This window comes from Drosophila albomicans, chromosome X, assembly GCF_009650485.2.
Source record: "Drosophila albomicans strain 15112-1751.03 chromosome X, ASM965048v2, whole genome shotgun sequence".
Lineage (NCBI taxonomy): Eukaryota > Metazoa > Arthropoda > Insecta > Diptera > Drosophilidae > Drosophila > Drosophila albomicans.
In genome coordinates, this window is record NC_047627.2 from 4,591,379 (window position 1) to 4,613,558 (window position 22,180).

The window sequence follows — 22,180 nt, forward strand, 5'->3', positions numbered from 1 at the left end:
AAATATTGCTTTTGATTATCCTGAAAATGTCGCATATTCTGAAAGATGTAAAATAAAACATAGAAGTGCTGATTATGAATTTAGGTAAATATTCATTAAATTTGAAATAGATATCAGACTATTCAAAATGTTGTTTTCCTTTTTAGTTGACAATTGTTTCCCCACTTTTTCAAGTTGCTGAAATGTTAATGAAAACTATTTTTCCCTCAACCATTTTCGTTAGAAAAAAGAATGAACACGTTTTGATATATTTTTTTTATTTTTATATTTTTTATATTTTTTCTCATCAAAGTTTTTTTTTTGTTGTCCTTTTATCGTTTGTCGCAATTTTGTATTTGCCTTCATCTGTTTGTTAACAATTTGTGTAATTTATTTTGTTTTTGTTGTTGTTGTTGTTGCTGTCTTTGTTTATAGTTTGTTGTTGTTTATTATTGATTTGCTTTACTCTCCCATTTATCAGCCTATAAGAAATCGCATGATAAATATTCGAATATGTTCTTGTTGTAGATGTAAATGTTGTTCTTGCTGTTGATGTTGATGTTCATGTTGTTGTTGTTGTTGTTGTTTTTGTTGTTGTTAATAAACTTACGCATTAAGCTAACACTAAATACTTTTTACAATAATAATAATAATTGTAATAATAATAATAGGTGTAATAGGGTGATGCGGCCGCAAATCCAGAGGCCAATCGCAATAATATCAATTGAGAACTCAAATTGTTAGCTTTTAGTTATATCTTTTAGTTATATATAGAAATTTATATTTGTTTTATAGCTGTTGGGTTTTCTTTTCTTTACTTTTCAATTAATTTTCATTTATTTTTTATTCTCGCATCTTTTTTTTTGTCCTTTTTATTATTACGTTCTTTGCTAGTTTTACATTTTTGATATTACATTTAATTAGCATTTGTAAATATTTTGTTTTGTTTTGTTTTATTTATTTTTTTGTTGCTTTTGTATTTTAATTTTTTTCATAGATTTGTTTATAATAAATTATGTTGCTTACTAACTAGGACCACAAAAAAAAAAAAAAATAGTTAGCTATGTGTGCTGTTAGATATAGCTTTATATAATATATATATATATATTTATATATGCATACGCCTTTCTTTTTTGTATTTATATTTATATTATTTATATAAACTTAGAGACTAAAAAACTACACAAGTACAATGCCTAGTTACGTTTATGTTGTTAGACAACGATTATAAAATATGTTTTACTTTTTTATGTTTAGTTTTCGAAAAAAAATTCAATGACAAAAAAATGAGGCAAACAAACTGTTTTACTTTATTTGTTTGAATTATAAAAAATGTGCTAATTTACAAAAAAATAATAATATTATTTTTTATGTTTTTTTTTTTTTTTGTTTTGCTTGATTTTTTTTTCTGTTTTGTTTTTGTTATTTGTTTGCTAACACGATTTTTAGGCTACGTATTTGTGTTTTGTTGTTGTTTTGCTTTTGTTTTTACACACATACACATAAATAGTTTATTACAGACAAGACGTTTAAGTTTAATGTATTTGATTTTCTTTATGTTTTTAGCATTGTTTTATCTTCTTCGCCTTTCTCACTTCTCCTACTTCATTTTTAGTTAGTTTTAAATTAAAAAAAAAAATAGTAATTTTTGTATAGATATATTTATATTTATATTTTATATAGTTTTTTTTTATGTGCAGCGCCCATTTCAATGTACATTTAGATATTTTTGTTTTTCTTTTCATTTTCTGTTTTTCTATGATTTGTTTTAAAAATAATTTACAAATATTTTGGCGCAGTCATAAAAATTAAAAAAAAAAAAATAAACCGTACTAAAACAATAAACACAATAATAATAAAAACAACAAAACCAAGCCGAGCAGCTGTTTTTTGGCCACAGGCAGCGCTTTTGGTTGGGCCAGTGTGTGTGTGTGTGTGGTGTGTGTGTGTGTGCGCGTGAGAGAGCGAGTGAGAGAGGGGGCAGCACCATAAACGAGAGTGTGTTGGCAAGGCAAGCTAGTCAACACGAATTTCTCCTCATTTGAATTGTGAGCAAGCGAGCGCGCAAATGCATTCGCCTGCTCACTCGCTCTCGCTCTTACTCTTGCTCTTGCTCGTTACGGTGTTCGTGCTCTTGCCTTCGCTCTGACTCTGGCTCTCAATTGACGCACAAAGTATGCGACTCGCTGTTGGTGAGAGTGAGACGACACGTGTGTGTGCGCGCAGTGGGCGGCGGCAGCGACGACGACTGCGACGACGACGACGACGAAGCTTTGTCACTGCTTTTACTGCTGCTGTTTTAGTTGTTGTTGTTCTCTGCTGTTTTGCTGTTGTTTTCTGATGTTTTTGGCTGCTGCTGCGAATGCTGTTACTACTCATCCTCACGTTGTTGCTGCTGCTGCTGTTGCTGCTGCTGCCGCTGCGTGTAGGTTTTGAGAAACAGCAGGCGCGTTGCCAATTGTTTCGTATATTACCAAACAAGCCCTTCATTTTGCATATTCTGCGGTTCGCTAAAGTTCGCCGAGCTCATGAACTCGGGCGATGCGGTACGCGGGCCATTTTGTTGTTGCTGCTGTTGCTGTTGTTGCTGCTGCTGTTGCTGCTGTTGTTGCTGTTGCTGCTGCTGCGTTTGGCTTGCTTGTTGCGCATTCTGCGCCGCCTGCTGCTGCGCGGCCGCCTGTTGCAGCAAATGCTCAGCGGCATTTGGCGGTGGCGGCGGCGGTGGCCCCACAGCCGTCTGCAGCTGCATCGGCGGTGCGCCCGCCTGACTCAGAAATGTTGACTCGGGCGTCAGGCCAAATTCATTTACCATCGGTATGGGACCGCTGTGATCCATTGGTCCACCTGTTGCGCCACCAAAGAACGAGATAGGGGGAGAGAGAGAGAGAGGGAATTCGAGAATTAGTTTGACACTTTAATGGTTGTTTGTGCTTAATTTGTAAATGAAAGTTAGGACAAAGCGTTCAGGTTCTGCTCTTTGCCAATTAGAAGCTATCTTTATACGAAAACACTCAAATATCTTTAAACTTCTTAACTGGGAATCGATAGTCCTGGTTACTCTGATTACAGAAAGGTAATTCTTTGCAAGATCTTTAAGAATTGGACCGAGATATTCGAAAACAAGTTATATCTCGACCATATCCTGTCACCATTTCAATAGAAATGCTTTTGCTAGGCTGTCAAGAACCAACTCTTTCGATTGGCATCTAAAAAAAATCTAAGAATTCAGCACTTGTAATTTTATCGCCCACAGCGTAAGAGGAAAAGGTTGGAATTGCAAATTACAGGATATCATGGAAACTAAAAGAAAGACTTCAATGCCAGTTTAACAGGATGTTAGCTTTTCTCAAAAGACCCGCAAGAACCCGCAAGGCTCATAGAGGATATGGCCGAGATATACGCAATTTTCTGTATCCCAAATAGTTCTTAAAACTTGGCTGCTTGCAGGACATTCGTTCTTTTGAAAATGCCAATCACTTTGTTGTTATCAGAGCTATATTTGTGACAAAGGACATCACGCTAGTCTTTCTAATGACTGAGATGTAATAAATTTTTGAACTTTTTGATCTTTTTCTGCTTATATTTCATGCATTTTAGGAATACCAATTAAATCCTTGAATGATAACTAATAGTCTTGATTAAAAGAATTTGAATATCCTTGCCAGATCCCTATGATCTAGGTGACGTATGGCTTAAAAACGATTATAATTTTTGTATAACAAGATAAGTCTCAGTCACATTTTTTAAGGGATCTCTTAACAGTATTAAAAGTAAACTTTCAGATGGTCCTTAAGATCCTCGAATGTCAATCGCTAGCACTAACTACTCTGACTTTATCTTAAACATTTCTTTAACTCTTTTGCATTGGGTTGAAATTGAAATTGGTTGCTAAGTGAGAATTTGCAGACTTTTATTCATTTTTCTGTTTATATTTAGTTATGAATTCTATTTAAAGGATTTCTTAAACACATTGTTGTGGAGGTGATTTAAGGAAGCTGCTAAGTACCTGGTGCATTGAAGGGCATCGGTCCGCCGGGATGGCCGGGAAAGAAGGGTCCGTCGTGCGGATGGAAGGGTCCACCGTAGCCGAACTCGAATTTAGCGTCTGCAGCGAAATAGGGAAAGCCGGGACCATCGTCTAGGCCGCCCGGCGAGAGATTCATGGGAAAGCCGCGCATTTTGCGCGCACCGCCAAAGAACGGCGGACGGCCCATGCTGGTGATTTGCTTCATGCGACGCTCCTTGGATCGCTTGTTCTGGAACCAGACCTGCAACAAGAAAAAGAAAGAAGAGAGTAAGTAAGTAAAGTAAAAATCGACTGTCTTCATCTCCATCTCCATCTCCATCTTCATCTCGCATATTCAAGGCAGAGGCGCATGTCTAATTGTTGTTGCTGTTCACTGCATTGATGCTACCGCCGCCGCACCGGGCGGCCGCGTTGCAAAATTAGCCCCAGTCTGAGTCTGAATCCCATTCCCATTCCCAATCCCAGCTCCGGGATCGCGTATGCGGAGCCGGGCACAATTTTTACGATGTTCTGCATCGTTTCGGGTGCTCCAGAAGCACCGTGCACAGCATGCAAAGTAATAAAATAAAAACATATTTCAAAATTTTTAGTGGCACCTTTTCGCTTTGGCCCTCTCTTCCTGTTCGTCTTCCCCTTTTTGTTGTGCTTTTGTTTCATTTTTCGTTTTTGGTTCATCTTTTTCTTGTTTTTTATTTTTGTTTTTTTCAGTTTTTGGCTTTTTTTTTTGGCATTTTAATATTCATATCTTGGACACGTTTTTTAATGATCTTTTGCTGGCGGTCGCCGGTCAACGAAACTGTTTTCTCAACTTCGACTTCGACTTGGACTTGAACTGATTTTTGTGTGCTGCAGTTCCTTGCCAAACTTTTCTCAATGAAATTTTTTGATTTATGTCTTTCTTTTTTTTTTTGTTTTTGGGGTCGTTTTATTTTGGTGTCCTTTACGTCTTTGCATGGCAAATAGTTTCCAATGAATTTGGCTTAGATGTTGCTCTTGCTGTTGTTTGTTGTTTCTTGGCTGCCCATCAGCAGCAGCAGCAACAGCAGCAGCTGTTGCCAATCTCCCAATGCGAATCGCATTTGCCCAATCCCATGCCCAATACTTCCACACTCCAAGCTCGTTCTTAGAGGCAATTTAAGCGTGAATTTTAATGATGAGCGCCGTCGTCGTCGTTCTGCAGTTCATTTGAATTTGTGATCATTTTTATGAACTCAACTCTCTCACTCTCTGCTTGGCGATCATCGGCCTAGACATGCATATGAGTTGAATGCTCACTTTTCGAAAACTGACATATTGTTGGCACAACGAATTTCGCTAGAAAATCGCCAAGCTGTGAGAACTTAGATCGTCGACAGGATGAACACAAAAGAACAACAGTAACAACAACAACAACCAAAAAGGTTGCCAACATGCTGAGCGCTAGCAAAACTTCTTCAACTTCTTCAACTTCTTTTTATTTTTTGGGCTAAAACGCAAAACTTTTTGACGTTAAGTCCAAGTCCGTGTCGAGCAGTTTGCGTGAAACGTTAGTCAAGCGCATGACTTTTGACAGCGAATTTGAATTTGAATTCGAATTTGACTACCACTTGAATTTTGAATTTGAATATGAACTTGATGCCGCACAACGTAAGCTTTGAGGCGTTGTTAATAGAAGTAAATTTTATAGTAAACTGTTTGCTTATGCAGAAATATTATATTTAAATTTAATACATTGTAAACTGTTTTCCTTTTTACGAAATACTTCACGTCGATTTGGCTTTTGAAATGTTTTAATGATAACTTTCAGTTCCACTAGAGAATTCGCAAACGTTTCACGTAAGCCGTTACGTAACTTAAGAAGACAATGATTACACAATTGTTTAGTCGAAGAAATGTAAATTGCTTCAGCTGTCTAGAAATATCGAATTCCACGATTATCTTTTCGTTATGAATGTGAACAAGAAATATTACAAATAAGGGCGAGAAGGTAGTGTAAAAGAAAATTAGCCAACAATGCGAAAAAATGCTTTAGCTGTCTAGCCACATTAATTAGTGTATTCTTACGTAAGCTGCTCCGTAAGTTGTTACGTAAGTGAATTTGAAATTGTATTGAAGATACAACATGAAAGAGAAAGAACGAGGGGAATTAGAAAATAAGCCAACAAAGCATAAATGTCTTCAACTGTTTAGCGTATTCTTACGTAAACTTTTACGTAAGTGAAATGGGAATATTACGTCATAGTTAGAAGATGTAAAATATATTGGGGATACAACAAGCAAGGGAATGAAAGAAGGGTAACAGAAATTTGGATGTCTAGCCACATCAATTAGCCAGCTTTTCTTACGTAAGCTGCTCTGTAAGTTGTTACGTAAGTGAATAGAGAATATTACGTCGTAGGTAGAAGATGTAAAATATATTGAAGCATGGAAATGAAAGAAGGCTAAAAGAAAATTAGCTGTCTAGCCACATCAATTAGCCAGCTATTCTTACGTAAGCTTTTCCGTAATTTGTTACGTAAGTGAATGGAGAATATTACGTCGTAGGTAGAAGATGGGAAATATATTGAAGAGACGACAAACCGAACTCGATGCAATGCATTTACCTCGCTCTCGGTCAGCTGTCGCCACATTCAATTATACGTAACGCCGCAACGTAATAAATAAAACCGCAGTCGCTGCATCACATTCCCCCCCCATTCCCCTCCCATTCTACTACCTCTTTTCCATTCCAAATGCAATCAATTGCCAATAGCAATGCATGCAAATACATAGTTCATGTTGTTGTATGCGAGTGTGTATGTGTGTGTGTGTGTGTGTTTTACGTTATTTGCTCGGTTTGCCCTGCGGTTACACAATTTTTCATTTTCATATGCGGCAGCAAAACAACAACAAGACATCAAACTAAATGAAAAAAAGCGAAAAAAAATGGGAACACAAAATACAAAATAGTAAAGCGGAGAAGAACAAGTTGAACTACTTTGCAAAAAAACAAAAAATACAAAAAAAAAAAACAAAATAGAAATAAAAGTTGAATTTACAATAGTTTTGCAGTTTGTTGCATTTATTTTCTCTTTGTGTGTTGTGGTTAGCTCAATTGTTGTTGCCTCTGTTTTTTTTGTTCTAGTTGCCTTTCCCTCACATTTTTTCATTTTTCTTTTCTTGCATTCAGTTCAAGTTTCAGTATTTTTCATTTCATCTCGTTTATTTTCCATTTTTTGTTGCCCCCCATTTTGTGCCATTGTTTTGTTTCCACAAAGAAAAACAGCAACAAATGGCGATTGAAAAGAAAATGAAAAACAGCAAAACAAAAAAAAAATATTGAGAAAAATAAGAGGAACAAGAAAAATGAACAAAATGGCAATTGCAAAAGAGAGTCGAGGCACAGGTAGAGTGTGTGTTGTGTGTGTTTCTATTTGTATTTGTGTGTGGGAGTGTGTGTGTGTGCTTGTGTGTGTGTGAGTGTCGCGGCTCATATCGCAATTTCCTTGCCCAAGAGTCTTTGTTATGAACTGCGCCCCTCCAAAATCCATTATACCACAAAAGAAAAACACGCTACACAAAATACTGCTATAAATGCTCTATCTAAACTCTTATGCCATAAGAAGAGTACGAAGTATTTAAAGAAACTTTAACAACAATTGCAATCCTTAACTTATTACTAAACTAAGCAACCATATTTTGTAACTCAACTATAAAATGAAATATATTTGGAAGGCTAAATAAATACTTTTCATTTTACAAACAAATTAACCTTACTTTTTTATCGCAATATTTTCGTTGATTATGTAGTGAAATCCATAAAAATTAACAAATTGAAAAATGCAAATTATCAACATAAGACCCAAAATACTTATTTATGAATTTATTTTTAATTGTGTTAAATATATTATCGGATTTAATTTTAATTTGTGCTCAATTATAAATCGAATCTAGCTAATATAAACTAAATCTATGCTGAACTCAGGATAACTAAAATCTGTTAATGTTGGGAGTCTAATTAATTTAGATTTATAAAAGTAGAAAATATATAAATGTAGAAATAATTGAAACATATTTCAAAGATTAATGTTGTCAATATAAGACCTATAGTATTTATATATGAATTTCTTTTTAATAACATATTAAGATTTGATAATATTTAATGCACAACTTTTCACCAAATCTTTTGCTGAACTTGGGAGAACTAAAATCCATTGATGTTGGCAAACAAATTCTATTACACATTTTTTTTATAATAGTTGGATATATAAAAATGTTGAAACAATTGAAAAAATGTTATCATTATAAATTAAGAATATAAATATATATAAATATACTATAAAGATGAATAAATATGTTGTCACATCAAACATTATTTTGAGTGCCTTTCACAATCTTCCCCATTAACAGCTCCTAGTGAAACTTAAACTTCAGCTACAGCTTTTAAATATAGAAGCTGCCAATTTGATGTGTGAGTTTTGCAATTGTTTTCCAATTGCCTGAGGCTCAGTAAAAAACGAGAACATTTTTTTTTTGTTTTGCCAGCTAGAAAACAATTTGAAATTGCTCTCGTATTTGTATTTGTGTGTGTTTTAATTTGTATCGTAGTGTGTGTGTGTGTGTTTATTTTGGATGCGTGTTGCACAAGTTGCAAGTTTGCGCCGTGTGATGAAAGATAATACGATATAATATGACATGATATATTATGTTGTTCCCGAAAATTGTTGCTGATGGTGTAATTTGGGGCAGCGTATAATATTTTATTTCCGCACTTGAACAGCAACAGCAACAGCCAAAGCAACAGCAGCTGAAGGTTTAAGGTTGCAACAAGAATGAGAAATTTGTTTCCAATTTCGTGTGGCTTTCAACAAATTTGTTGCTCTCCTTGTTGCTGTTGCCCCTGCTGTTGCCTTTGCTGTGGCCTTTGCCTTTGCTGTGGCGCAGGCGGCAGGCGGCAGGCGGCAGCGGCGTCGTTGCCGCTCGCAAAACATTTGAACATTTAGTTAAATTATAGGTTAGGCCCTGACATAAAAGGGCAAACAACGTAACATAATGGCCGTGGTAGCAATCAGCCCAGGTCCAAGTGTATTCCCCCTTTCTCCTCTCTCTGCACTTCGACTAGCGAAACATAACAAAATGATTATTGCGCTTTTGAGAGGGGGGCATGGCCACTGCCACTTGGCAGCTCCTCGACTCGGCGTTGTGTTGAAAATTATAGCAAATTATGTTAAACGGCAGCAGCGCTCCATGGCGGGGGTGGGGACTCCAAAACGCACACCGTTTACTCCCCCTTAGGCCGCCTACTTTTTAGGCCTCCCCACTATTTTTTTTTGTTCGTTTTGTGGCCCCCCATTAAAGAGCTTAACATATAATTTGTGGAACCGCCAGTCAAAAGTCACAGTCAAAGTCAAAGTTTCGACCCAAGCTTGGCTTTGATTTCTGTTTCAGTTTCAGTTTCTCGATTTCTGGATTTCTGCCTTCTATCATCACATGTGTGTGTGTGTGTGTGTGTGTGTGTGCTTCGAGTTTTGTATTTTCGGGGGCATGCTGCAAATGTGTGTCACGTACTCGCGTCCTGATTGACATGATTTGATGTGGCTCGATTCAGCATTCGCCACATTCAACATTTGGCTTAAGCTGACCATTAGCATTAACCCCTTGCTGCCCTCATCAGCATCAGCATCAGCATCACTTTGCAGCTTGCTCTCTAAATTAGTTTCCTATGATGCAGCAATATTTTTCTTGATCCTTTCATTATGTTGCTTGTCTTAAGCGAACTAATTGTTGCGAGACAGCAAAAACTCAAGGGGTTCAATAAGTTTAACCCAGTGCAATTTGACTTGGAGAAGGACTCTTACAATTCAAATAAGAGATACTTTTCTAATAGAGTTCCCAGCTGTTGTTTTATGTGTCTGAATCAATTGATTTAATTCTTCTCTAATTGTGTTCTTTAAACTGAATTATTGCATATGCATTTTTTCAAATAGTACTTTTCTCCAATCAATATATATATGAATAAAAATAATATAATAGCTATAAGATTTTTATACCCCACCACATAACGGTCGGATAAGAAGTGTATAAGAAATACTTTGGTATGGCAAATAACTCCTACAGAAATAGGGTCTTAGCTGTATTAGCCGATAATCTGGTATATTTGGCACCCTATGGTATATTTTGAATGTATTAGTATATCAATATACCAAATATAGCCTTCAATATTCAGTATTTGTTTGGTATATTATTTTGGTATATTGTGAAGAAAAATACCGCAATGGAATATTGGTATATTTTAGGAATAATAATAATACTGCAATAGGGTTTTAGTTGCTTTGGCTGACAATCTGGTATATTTAGTTTGGTATATTATGGTATATACTTGGTATATTTAGTACTATATGGTATATTTTGAATGTATGTAGTACAATATGAATACATTTTATTTTATTTTAGTATTTTTCGGTATATTTCAAGAATAATATCGCATTGGAATATTGCTACATTTTAGGAATAATAATAATAATACTGCAATAAGGTTTTAGTTGCTTTGGCTGACAATCTGGTATATGAAGTACTCAATGGTATATTTTTAATACAATACGTATAGTATATTTAGTACTATGTGGTATATTTTGAATGTAGTACAACACGAATATCAATATATTTTATTTTTAGTATTTTTCGGTATATTAGTTTGATATATTTCAAGAATAACCGAATGTTGTATTTTAACAAATAAGTAGTACTCATAAATTTATATAAAATTTACCCAACTCTTTGACATACTACACAGTTAAATCTATAGCAGATCGCCTTTATTTTATGCAGCCCAATTTTGAGGGTCAGCCTTAGACAGCTAATCATTGAAATTGAGATCTGTGCACTTGTGTGTTTCATTAGCTGTATCACATTTATAAATTTCTTATTCAGTTGGCCGAGTGGCGAGAAGTAGTCGAATGTATTTTTCTTCTGTTTTTTTTTTTTTGGCAATGACTCGGCGACTTTATCGAATTGCCTGTCACGCCCCTATATCGTGGCTATATTGAGCCCTGATGACTCGGCTACCAACAAAAGCAAAGCAAAGCAAAAACAAAACAAACTATCGAGTAAAACCAACTAGCAACTACTACAGCTTGAGATACAGAGATACATCTGGCTTTGGCGGCAAGGCGTGAATTGTGCCTGGGCCAAAGAGAGTTAACAGATAATTAACTTCGACTGCCGACTTTGACTACTGCCTTTCAGTGCTGTTACTTTTTTGTTTTTCCCATAGTTTAGTAGGTGTTACTGAAAGAAGAGAAGCGACGGCTCCTTGAGCCGCATGACAATGCAACTTTTGCCTTCGCTTGAGTCGATGAAATGCGTCTTAATGCTGGTTTCGATTTCAGTTCAGTTCAGTTCAGTTCGGTTCAGTTATACGAACCGAGTAATTTCAGCTGTGGCGCCTTCCCTACCAGAATTAATAGCAAACTGATGAGTTGTTGAAATTATAATACACTTGACCGACCTCTCTTCCCTTTCCTCTTTTGCCTTCAATTTGCTGCGTCATGTTTGCGCAGGCGCCGCCCTTGTAGACGAGTGTTCACTGTAGTACATACAGCCTCCAAAAAAAAAAAAAAACACAGAAAGAGAAAAACTGAATGCAAGCTTCATGTTCAGTTATCCTCAAACTAAGCGGCAAACTCTTCTCATCTCGAACACTGAAGTAAATGCGTTAAATTAGCCGCTTTTGTGGCCAGTTTCTCAATGGTCCGCTGTTGTTATTGTTATCGTTGTTGTTGTTGTAATTGTTTGCTTTCAAAATAGTCGAATGCGATACAATTTGCGGTTTGTGTGTGGCTTTTCGGCATCGGCATGGATAACATAATTAGCCTCGATCGTCAGGTTTGCTTTTTATTTTTATTTTGGCCATAAACGTCAAATGCAATCAAACAATTTCCGCTCAATTAATAAAGCTCTCTTAACAACAGCAACAACAACGAAAAAATCGTTGACTAATTAGTGCAGCAATTTTAACGCCACTTTTAAAGCAACAACAACAACAGCAACCAAAATGAGAAGAAAAGAAGAATGTTTAATTCTCCGCTCCATAGCCAGCTATCTTTATCCAAGAAATGGAAATGAAACACACGTTCTACGACTCTCTGATTTAAGATTGAAAAATTTGTCAACTTCCGTGGCCCAAAATGCAAATTATGCCGCCTCAACAGCGACACACAAAAAAAAAAACAAAAAAAAAAAAAAAAAAAACAGAGCTGTAGTCAAATAAAAAATTATTATAAATCGTCGCACAGATAAAACAAAATGTAAATCAACTTGAAATGCTCTCGAAATTTGTATGTTGACAAATAAACGCCTCTGCATATGCCAAGTTGGAGTTTGGAGATGAGCTGCGGGATAGCAGCGGGCTTTAGCTTTAGCGGGCTGAGAGACACTTGACAAATGTCTCGACTCTGTGTCTCTCTCACATCCGCATCTTGTATCTTGTATCTGGCGATCGCCAAGTCGCCGAGTCGCCAAGTGGCGCCAGCTGAACGCACGCCACATTAAACTTGCTGGGCTCCAACTCGACCGAAACGGCGACCGTCCGTGTGATTTGCCTCCCTCCCTCTCCCTCACCGTCCTCTCTCTAGATCCCAAAACTGTCCGCTTTATTTGTTTATAATTTTTCAAAGCTTAGTTTGTTCGCCGCCGCCGCTTTAAACGTTGGCGTAAATGGAGCGCACGCATTAAAAACAAAAGGCCAACGAAATTCGAAATCCCCCACTGAAATCTCTGAAAGTCACACGAGCATCGGCTATAAAGCTTCCCCATTTGTATGTGTGTGTGTGTAGAGAAGCTATAATGCCTAATGGGTAATCCAGTCGGGGCGAGTTGGAACCATCACAGATGAGTGATCAGCCTTGCGACAGGTTGATAAGCACTCCACTCCACTTCACTCTACTTCACTTCACTCCACTCCACAGCTAAGTCGACTCCGCTTTGTCTAAATCGATTTCTCAAGCGCTGTTATCGATAGTTATTTACTATCGACTATCATTATTATTTATTGTTATAGTTTCATGTTTATCGTTTAACAATCGCTCATTTTTACTTTCACCGCAATCTGTTTGAGTTCAATAAATATTTCAATATTTTCGACTACCAAAATTAGCATTTTATGAGCTAAACATTGGAATTGACAGTTTGGGAAAATGCCACAATCAATTAAGTATTAGTTTTATTACTTTTCAACAAAGAAAGCATAATTGAAATCAAATTAATATTGTTGTGCTTCGATATTTAATATTTAAAATATTATAAGCAGCATTTAACTTTTTAAAATGAATAGTCAATTAATATATATACATATCTTTAAAGATTGTTATTCTTATTCGAACTTTGCATGTTTATATCTAAAGAAAAAACAAGTAAGAAAGCCACAATCGAGTGTGCTTAACTGTTAGATACCCATTTTAAATAAAAAAAAAAATAATATACCGAAAACATACTAAAATATACCGAATGATATATTTGGTATATTGCGTTTCAAACAATTTAAAAATATACTGAAATAATATACCACAAAAATACTAAAATATACTGAATGATATATTCGGTATATTGATATAGTATTGCATTCAAACCAATTTAAAAATATACCGAATTAATATACCACAAAAATACTAAAGTATACCGAAAGTCATATTCTGTATCTCGATGAAGTACTACATTTAAAATATACTAGATATACTAGATTAATAGATAATCGACCGCAATCAAATTCTCTGCAATCATAAATTCTGTGTTATATTCACTATACCAAAATTCTAGCTTCAAAATTACGTTTGCTTGTTTACCTTATGGGTAACGGCTATACAAATTATAACAATTACTTAATTCATTTATTTTTTTTTTTTTTTGAGTTTTATAAGATTTTATTTCTTTTACTATCCTTCACACAATATTATTTTTCGATTATATGATTTTCATTATTTTTATCATATCAACGATTGTTTTCAACAAAATTATTTTATATTCTTTTACTATAATTTCTGTAGATGGCATTTTTCAAAGCGTAGTTGCACTTTAACCTTGAGCTGGGAGTTATTTCTAGACTAACTCCATTAAAAGACACTTGAGTTTTATGGCTGAAACTGCGCTATCAACATGCATAAACTCATCGTTAATAGATCTATTAATGCCGTATAGGATAATAGACATTCCCACAGTAAGTTTGGCAACCACTTCGAATAGTTTGAAACACCCATTATACGCTCACACTCGGATTTGAGTCTCGGCTTAAATAGTTTTCAGTTGCCTTACAAATTGTGGGTCTATAAAAAGCGCCTCTGTTATGATTGTTATAGTGATTGTGATTGAGATGGAGACGGAGATGGAGATTGAGTTGCGAGTGGCGAGTTGCAGATGGGAATTGTTATTGTTATTGGCGTTGTTATGGTTATATTGTTATTGCGCTCTTTTGGCTTTATTTTTTTTAATGTTGAAAACATGTCGATGATTTATTTGCTTGTGGTTTCTTCGTCTATTTTTCGGCTGTTTAGATTGCTGACCATTTAAAAAAAAAAGAAGTCGATGCTTTGGTTTCGTCTGCTCATGAACTGGGCCGCATTTACAGCGTTTAGGGTTCGGGTCAGGCGCTGTCAGGTCAGAGTTCAGGCTGCCAATCGCAGCAGCAGCAACAACAGCAAAAGTAGCGGCAGACAGCGCCACAGGCTATGCAAATTGCCCTCCTACTCCAGATGAGGCAACCGCAACAAGTTTTCCCCCAAACCGAACATTGCCAGCAATTTGTTGTTAAATATGCCTCCTTTTGTGGCAGGGCTGGAGACTTGCCCCGCTGTGAGCTGTCGGCAAAGTTCTTAAGAAGTTTTTGTGTCACGCTGCTTCTGTCTGTGTCTGTTGTTGCTGTTGTTGTTGCTGTTGCTCTTGTTGTTGCTCTTGTTGCTGCTATTGTTGTAAAATTTATTATAAAACTGGCGAGCATGCTGAGCGAGTTGCTGCTGCTTCTGCCTTTTGGGCTCAACTTGCGTTTAGTTTAGATCGCTTTTGCCGTTGACATTTTTGTTAGAAGTTGACGAGCAGCAGCAACAGCAACAACAGCAGCATCAACTTGTGGCAAACTCTTTGATGCCACACTCGCAGATCGAGTTACACAAAGGGCAATAGCAGCCAGCCCGTGTCCCTCTTCTATCTGTATCTGTAATCTCTGTGTTTCTTTTGTTTTCCCTTTTTTCATTCTTTTTTTTTTTTGTTTTTGGGAGCAACTGTTGCATTTTCCTGGTAGATGCAGCTGATGACGGACAACTTGTTATTGGATATTGTTGATTGCCACAATGACAACAGCAACAGCAACAACAAGTGCTTGCAACTGTCAGTCGCTTGTCAGCCGCAAAAGTTTTAAAGCCGCGCGAAAAAGGCAAAAAAAAAAAAAGAAGACGTATCGAAAAATGCAACATTAATGAAGATGCAAAAGTTGACAGCACACAGCTGTGTGTGTGTGTGTATATATGATTGTATGTGTGTGTGTGTGTGTGTGTGTAAGCTGCTCCAGCGAGGCGATTAAGTCAACGTCAGCGTCATCTTCGCCTCCTCTTCAACTTGTTGGCATTTGTCACTTTCGTTTAGATTTGAAGAGGGCAACAACAGCAGCAGCCAGAGAGGCGAAGCAAATGGTGGGAATAGAGGGGAAAAGAGGGGAGCGGGAGAGGGAGAGGGAGAGGGAGAGGGAGCAGCTGGCCCGTAAAGAGGTGTTGATTGTGTCACACTTGTCGCGTTTAAAGACTCAACTAAAAAGTCGCGACATGCCGCCCAAAATATCCTTTAACTGTAACCAATGACACATCAAAGGCGGCAACGTTCACACACACACATACGCATCTTAATACACACACTCACACACACACTTGTGGCTGCGCATGCGTAATCCCCGTTAAATGTTTCGTTTTTCAACGTTTTCCCATTTCTCTCTCCCTCTCTCTCTCTCTCTCTCTCTGTCTTTTGTTTGCTTGTGGGAAAAATGCCGAGTACTTTGTGTTCTTGGGTTCTTTCAAAAATTTGAGAATTGGGCTCGTTAAACAGCTGGCATTTGAAGTGCGGGGGCGCGGCATGTCAAATTTGTAAGTCAAACCTGTTGAAAATCGACAGAGACCAGACAGTTGCATGTTGCATATCAAAGTTGCCACTAATTGAGTCGCTAACAGATGCTGCGGATATCCTTGACAGCAGATGGAATCGAGAAGAGTCGATGCCATAATTATGATATGCGGGAAGATTACACTGAAAAACTAAAAGACTAAACTAGACTACACCTAATAACAACCCATAATAATTATATTATAATCTACAAAGAATATGAATAACTCAACGAAGGGATTAGGCTTAAAAGTCGCGTAATAACTTTCTGGGGGCAATTTTCCAAGACGTTAAGCCATCAAACGCTGTCAAAAGTGATTTTCACATGATGTTCCAGCTTAATTAGCATTGCATGTTAGTTAACATTTGCATTTAACAGCACCGCGCCGTCCTCAGCGATTCTCACTGTTAGCACAGCTCGTTAAACCACAAAGCAAAAACTGTGCTTAATCGTTTTGCCCCCCAAAATGGGCGTGGCTAATACATAATTTACGTTATTTTTCATCTCTTTGGCAGTTTTACAAGGCGACGCTTCACTGTACAGGTAGGCACATTTTTTTTGGCGCAATGAACTTCCGTTTTTTATGCGCGCCCCCGCCTTAGTTTGCATTCTGCGGTTCCACATTAATTTTATTTTTATTTTTACCTTTGTTTTTTTTTATTGTATTTGGTTTGTTGTTTTTACAGACATTTTTCTTTCTTTTTTTTTTTTTGGTTCTCCTCGAAGTGCCCAAACGCAATGAAGCGTTGCAAGGCGGCAACAACGACGTTGAAATATCGAGTCCAACTATTTTTATGATTTGGTTAAAAAAAAAACACAAACACAATAACAATAACTGGCCCTAAAAGTAACCGAGACTTTGACTCTGTTTTGCTTTGCTTTAGTTTAAACATTTGCCACTCGAAGCGAGCTTAATTTATGCGTTTTTTATGCTGATGAAACGCAGACAGCTCAAGACAGTCCCAGAGAGGGAGAGAGAGAGAGAGAGAGAGACGGCGACGGAGACACACACAAGTTAGTAGAAGAGGGTCTCGGTCTGAGTCTGACTTTGGCCAAACCCAACTCGACAATAACAAGCACTTGGTCATTTTTTTTTTTTGGGGGCCAACTCTCGCACATCCAATACCAAGCGACGCTGTAAAATTCGACCTCGAGTCGCTTCAAATGGAGTGAAGTCGAGCCTACAAAACTTAAAGTCACCAGCCGCAAAAATCGAATCGTTAAAACGCTACAATTTCGACCCACTTCCAAACAACAAAAAAAAAAATGTAAAGATAAGTGCAGCAATGCGTCTAGAGTGAGGGTTAAGAAAATAGCTATGAAAATGCGACGACAACCAGCGAAAATATATATTTAAAACAATGAATTTTGTGAAATAGAAATGTCAAAAGTTGACAAAGAAATCAAACCCAAAATGCAGGAAGAGAAACACGGAACTTGGTGAATTAGAAATGCAAATTGTAATTATACTTTTTATTGAAAATGATGAATCATCAAATCAATATGAATTTCAAGTTTTTACTATTATTTTCTTTTTTAAGAAAATAGCTATGAATATGCAGAGTCAACCAAAAACAACATTAAACTTATTGAATTGTAAATATAAAAAGTTTACAGAGAAATTATTCTGAAATTCAAGTTTTTACTATCGTTTTCTTTGCTTTCGAATTTGATGCTGAAGAACAGAATATTTTTAATTTCTCAATAAGTAAAACAAAGAAGAATAGTCAGCTGTTATCTATAACATTATTGTTGAATAATATAATGCATAAAAAATACAGCAATAGCTATATTAAAAGTGACCAGTTTGGTATTCACAAATTTGTATTAATTACGAAGCAAATCATTAATGATTTGAGCTAAGCATTCATCGATTTGAAAAAGACAAAATTATATTAAGTAAGAAACCAATGAAGATCGTTGTAAAAATAATACTTTACGCCTCTGAGAACGTACTAAATCGCTATAATGCTATTCTTGCTATCACAGGAATATTTCTTTTTGTTAAAATTTATGATTTCTTAATTTCGAAAATCTCTAGAAGCTGTTTTCGATTTGTGTCTATTGATTGACTGTTAATTTGAATTTTTGCGCTGCTAGAACAAATTGTTTACGAACTGCAGCTGATAGATGCATTTGTTGTCTGATTCGGTTCTTGATAGATGATTGGTTGTTTGGTGGTGGAATGGGGGGGGGGGGAGGGAGGTATCGAAACTCACCTGTATCACGCGCATTGGCAACCCCGTTTCCTTGGCCAGTTGCTCCCTAATGTGGCGTGTCGGTTTCGGTGTCTGATTGAATGCCGTTTTCAGTACCTCCAGCTGTTTGGCCTTGATGGTGGTTCGGGGTCCGCGTCTCTTTGAGCCATTGGCATCGTCGGGACTTTTGTTCTCCGCCTGTGAATCGCCGCGTCCATCGGGATCGCCATCCAAGGAGCCCTGCAGAACACATAGAACGAGAGAGAGAAAGAGACAATGATATTGTGTGTAGCTGTTGAGATGGCGAGCTCATAATCATTTGCCAATCATTAATCAAAATGGGGGGCTGCTGACGTCGGGTCTATAACAAAAGTGAGCAGCGTCTTGCCCTTGGTCTCAGTCTCAGTCTCAGTCTTGGTCTTGGTCTCCGCTTCACTTCACTACACAGTTCATTCAATTCCATTCATTACTTTTATACAGCGGAAACCTGTTAATGATGCAACAAGAAGAGCGAGAGCGAGAGAACTTACCTGATCGGAATCGTCATGCGTATTTTTACTATCGGTGCTCATGCTTTGTACTGATATATCCGATGTGCCCAGCGGTCCACCCGCTGAGTCTGGACCATTCGGTCCAAGCACGCCCAATCCCAGCGCCGGTCCACGCAAATGTGGCGGATCATCGTCGTCTTCGTCTTCGCTCGCGGAGCCCATTAATGAATCTGAAGTAACAAGAGGAATACAACACAAATATAAATACTAAGTTATACATATATTTTCTTAATGCAAATTGTATGAAAATCTCTTAACAAATTGCTTAACAATGTGAGAGGGGACGACGCAATTCAGCCACTTAAAATACAATTGCAATAAATAATATTTGTGCTGGGATAAGCCAAAAAGCACGACTACACCCCCACCCCACCCTCTCGTGACTACCCCTGGGGGTGGTCACGTGTCGCCATTTCATGGTCTAAGTAGCCCTTAGCCCTGGAGTCACGTGTCAAATGCAGTTTCTGCCGCTTTGCTTTCTCTGATGCCCAAATAAGTTGATTAAGTCTGAATGGTGAATGGGGAATGGTTGGCTGACAGTGCAATACCTCAACCTCAACTCATTCCCTCCTCTCATTCGCTGTTATCGCTAAGTTGTCTGCCATGTAAAATGCTGACACGCGTCGTCATCGTCATCGTCGACGACGACGTCGTCATCCTGTGCCGCTCCAGATAAGCGCGGCACACGAGCGCGGCACACAAAGAGTCGCGTTGAAACGTGTCACTCACTCGAAAAGAAAAAAACAACCAGCCTCGATTCGATTGTCTTCACTGGGAGATGAAGAGCCACCCCTTGGCTCTTTTTGAAATCTGTGCATTGCTCTCGCTCTATCTCTGGGGACACATCCACCTGACAGCAACAGCAACAGAATTGTGGCAACTTGCCGAAAATAAATTACACTTTATTATGCATAATCTAATCCGCACCAGATGCGTGCCCACAACCACACAACCAGCTAACCAGCTAAGGGAGGAAAACAGTTACATGCTTTTGTTGGCTTTGATTTCACAATATGCCTTGAATTTGGCGCCGCAGCAGAAGAGTCATTAGCCTCGACTTGCACTTTGGATGCCGTTTCACTCTCTGTCCGAGTTGTTGTTCACCTGTCAGACAGGGAGAGAAGCTGAGAGCTTAACGCATTACGAGCCGCTGCCTCTTGCAACAGAGCATGCAAATCCCACAGTGCCACATCACGATGATATTCACGATGATGATGCTGATGCCTGATGCTGATGCCTGATGCAGCTGCGTATCGCTTTGCAACCAAATCGCAAGTGACGAGCAGCAGGAAGAGAATACAACTTGTGAATGTGAATATGAATGCGAATCTGAATATGAATATGAATATGAATGCGAGTATGCAGTCATGTATTTAGCTCGAGTGTGGAGAGCGCACTTTAATTGCATTCATTGGCTAGAACTGCTGAACGTTTCAGACAGCGGAAATAATTGTTGCAATTGCCCAAGTCGGAAATGCCAAACTTGTCTGCAAGACTCCGCTCAAATCGCTGCTGCCTGCCAGCTGCAGTCTTGTTAGACGGGGCTTAAGAAAACCACAGAGAGTGAAAGAAGTTCTTTGCAAGATTTTGTGACGAACAAAATATTTAAAAGTTGGCCAAGCAAAAGTTGTTTGAAAAGTTATCTAAAAGGAATGACTTTTTTTAAAGATTTATTATATCAGCTATCCATTGGGTCGAATGTAGTTCTTTACTAATATATAATACTAAGTATAGCCTTTGGTATATTGTAGTATTTTTGCTGTATGAAAAAATATATAAGAAGAATGACCGTTTTATTATACCCGCTACCCATAAAGTGGAATTTGGTACTATACCAAAATTTTAGTATTTTTGCGGTATATTAATTTGGTATATTTGAAATATAGTCCTTGGTAAATTTTTAGTATTTTTACGGTATATTAATTTGGTATAATTGGAGAAATATACAAATATTGCCTTTGGTATTTTTTTTTTAGTATTTTTGCAGTATATTAATTTGGTATATTTGAAGAATAATATCATATTATTTTGCTCTTATCCAAATATTTTCTTCGGTATATTATAGTATTTTTGCAGTATATTAATTTGGTATATTTGAAGAATAATACCGCACTGTTTTACTCTTATCCAAAATGGGTAGCAAGTCAAGCACACTTGACTGTTGTCTTCTTACTTATTCTAAATAAATTGAATGTTTCATTTTACTAAATTCATAGATGCCTCTCATCTTACTAAACTCAACTGTTTTTCGACTCTTAAAAAATAACAATAAATATTCTAGTTTAAAAACAATTCTAAATTGTATTTAACATCATCTAGTTGAACATTGGTTATTACGTTTTCTTAAGGGCTCTTTCACTTTTTATTTTGTATTCCTTTTTACAAGTTCATTAGCTTTGTCTCAAGCCTTAAAGATCTCATTGCTTGTTAAAAAGTCTCATCAAGAGCAAAGATCGCTTTGGCTGATTTCTTGGTTCAACATTTTCCAAGTTCTCCCTTGAGTCGCTCTCAGCTTTCAAGTGTTTTCATGATCGATTTCTTTAGTGGCAGCATATCGTCTCGAAAGGTCTGCTGCCAAATTGCGTCAGGTGCTTCAAATTGTGCCGCTTAAGCGTCACTCAATTGACCCGCAGCAGAAGTAGAAGCAGCAACATCATCACCCAACCACCCAGAAATGAACTCAGTCATCCAAGCAACCACTCAACCACCAAAAAAATGAAAAGAAAAAAACCAGCTAAACACAACAAGAGCTAAAAATGAAACGAAACGGAAACTTGAAGTGTTTACCAGCATCGCTTACATGTCGCCCAGTTTCCTATGACAAAAGAACTCTGAGAATGGGAATGGAAAGAAACCCTTGGAGCACACACACACACACACACACACATACACACGGTTCAAACGGAACCAGAGTCGAATCTCAATATAGTGAGTTGCTTCCATATGGGCGCTTTAAGTTTGTTGTTAACACATGTTAATAAACACGCGACCGATGGGCGATGGGCGTTGGGCGATTGAAGACAGAAGGGCGCAACACAGCCAAACGGAGGGTTGTCAGTACCAGCAACAGCAGCAGCAACAACAGCAGCAGCAACAGCAACAACAACTCGCTTCAAGCATCACTCAAATTAACTTTGAAAACCATTCAGGAACACTTCATTTGATTGCCACAAAAACCTATACAACCGTTGCCGCTGCCTCTTCGTCTTCTGCTGCTGCTGCTGCTGCTGTTGTTTGTAATTGTTGTTGTAGCAATAGCAATTATGCCATTGAGAGCAACCCTCTGCCACAGCCACCCTCCTCCTCCGCTGCTGTTGCCCCCTGGCAGCCA

The 22,180-nt window shown here is 37.5% G+C and overlaps 1 protein-coding gene across 1 annotated transcript in view; it reads right to left on the reverse strand.

The window, feature by feature from the left end:
• Window positions 1-1,289: 1,289 nt before the first annotated feature.
• The window catches only part of LOC117572508 (LIM/homeobox protein Lhx1), a 71,489-nt gene continuing 50,598 nt past the window's right edge, over window positions 1,290-22,180 (reverse strand). The window contains exons 4-7 of the mRNA XM_034255365.2: window positions 18,829-19,019; window positions 18,320-18,538; window positions 3,986-4,247; window positions 1,290-2,823 (exon numbers count right to left, since the gene is read on the reverse strand). Coding sequence (XP_034111256.1) covers window positions 2,450-2,823; window positions 3,986-4,247; window positions 18,320-18,538; window positions 18,829-19,019 — 1,046 coding nt within the window. The 3' untranslated portion in view covers window positions 1,290-2,449. The remainder of the gene's footprint in view (window positions 2,824-3,985; window positions 4,248-18,319; window positions 18,539-18,828; window positions 19,020-22,180) is intronic.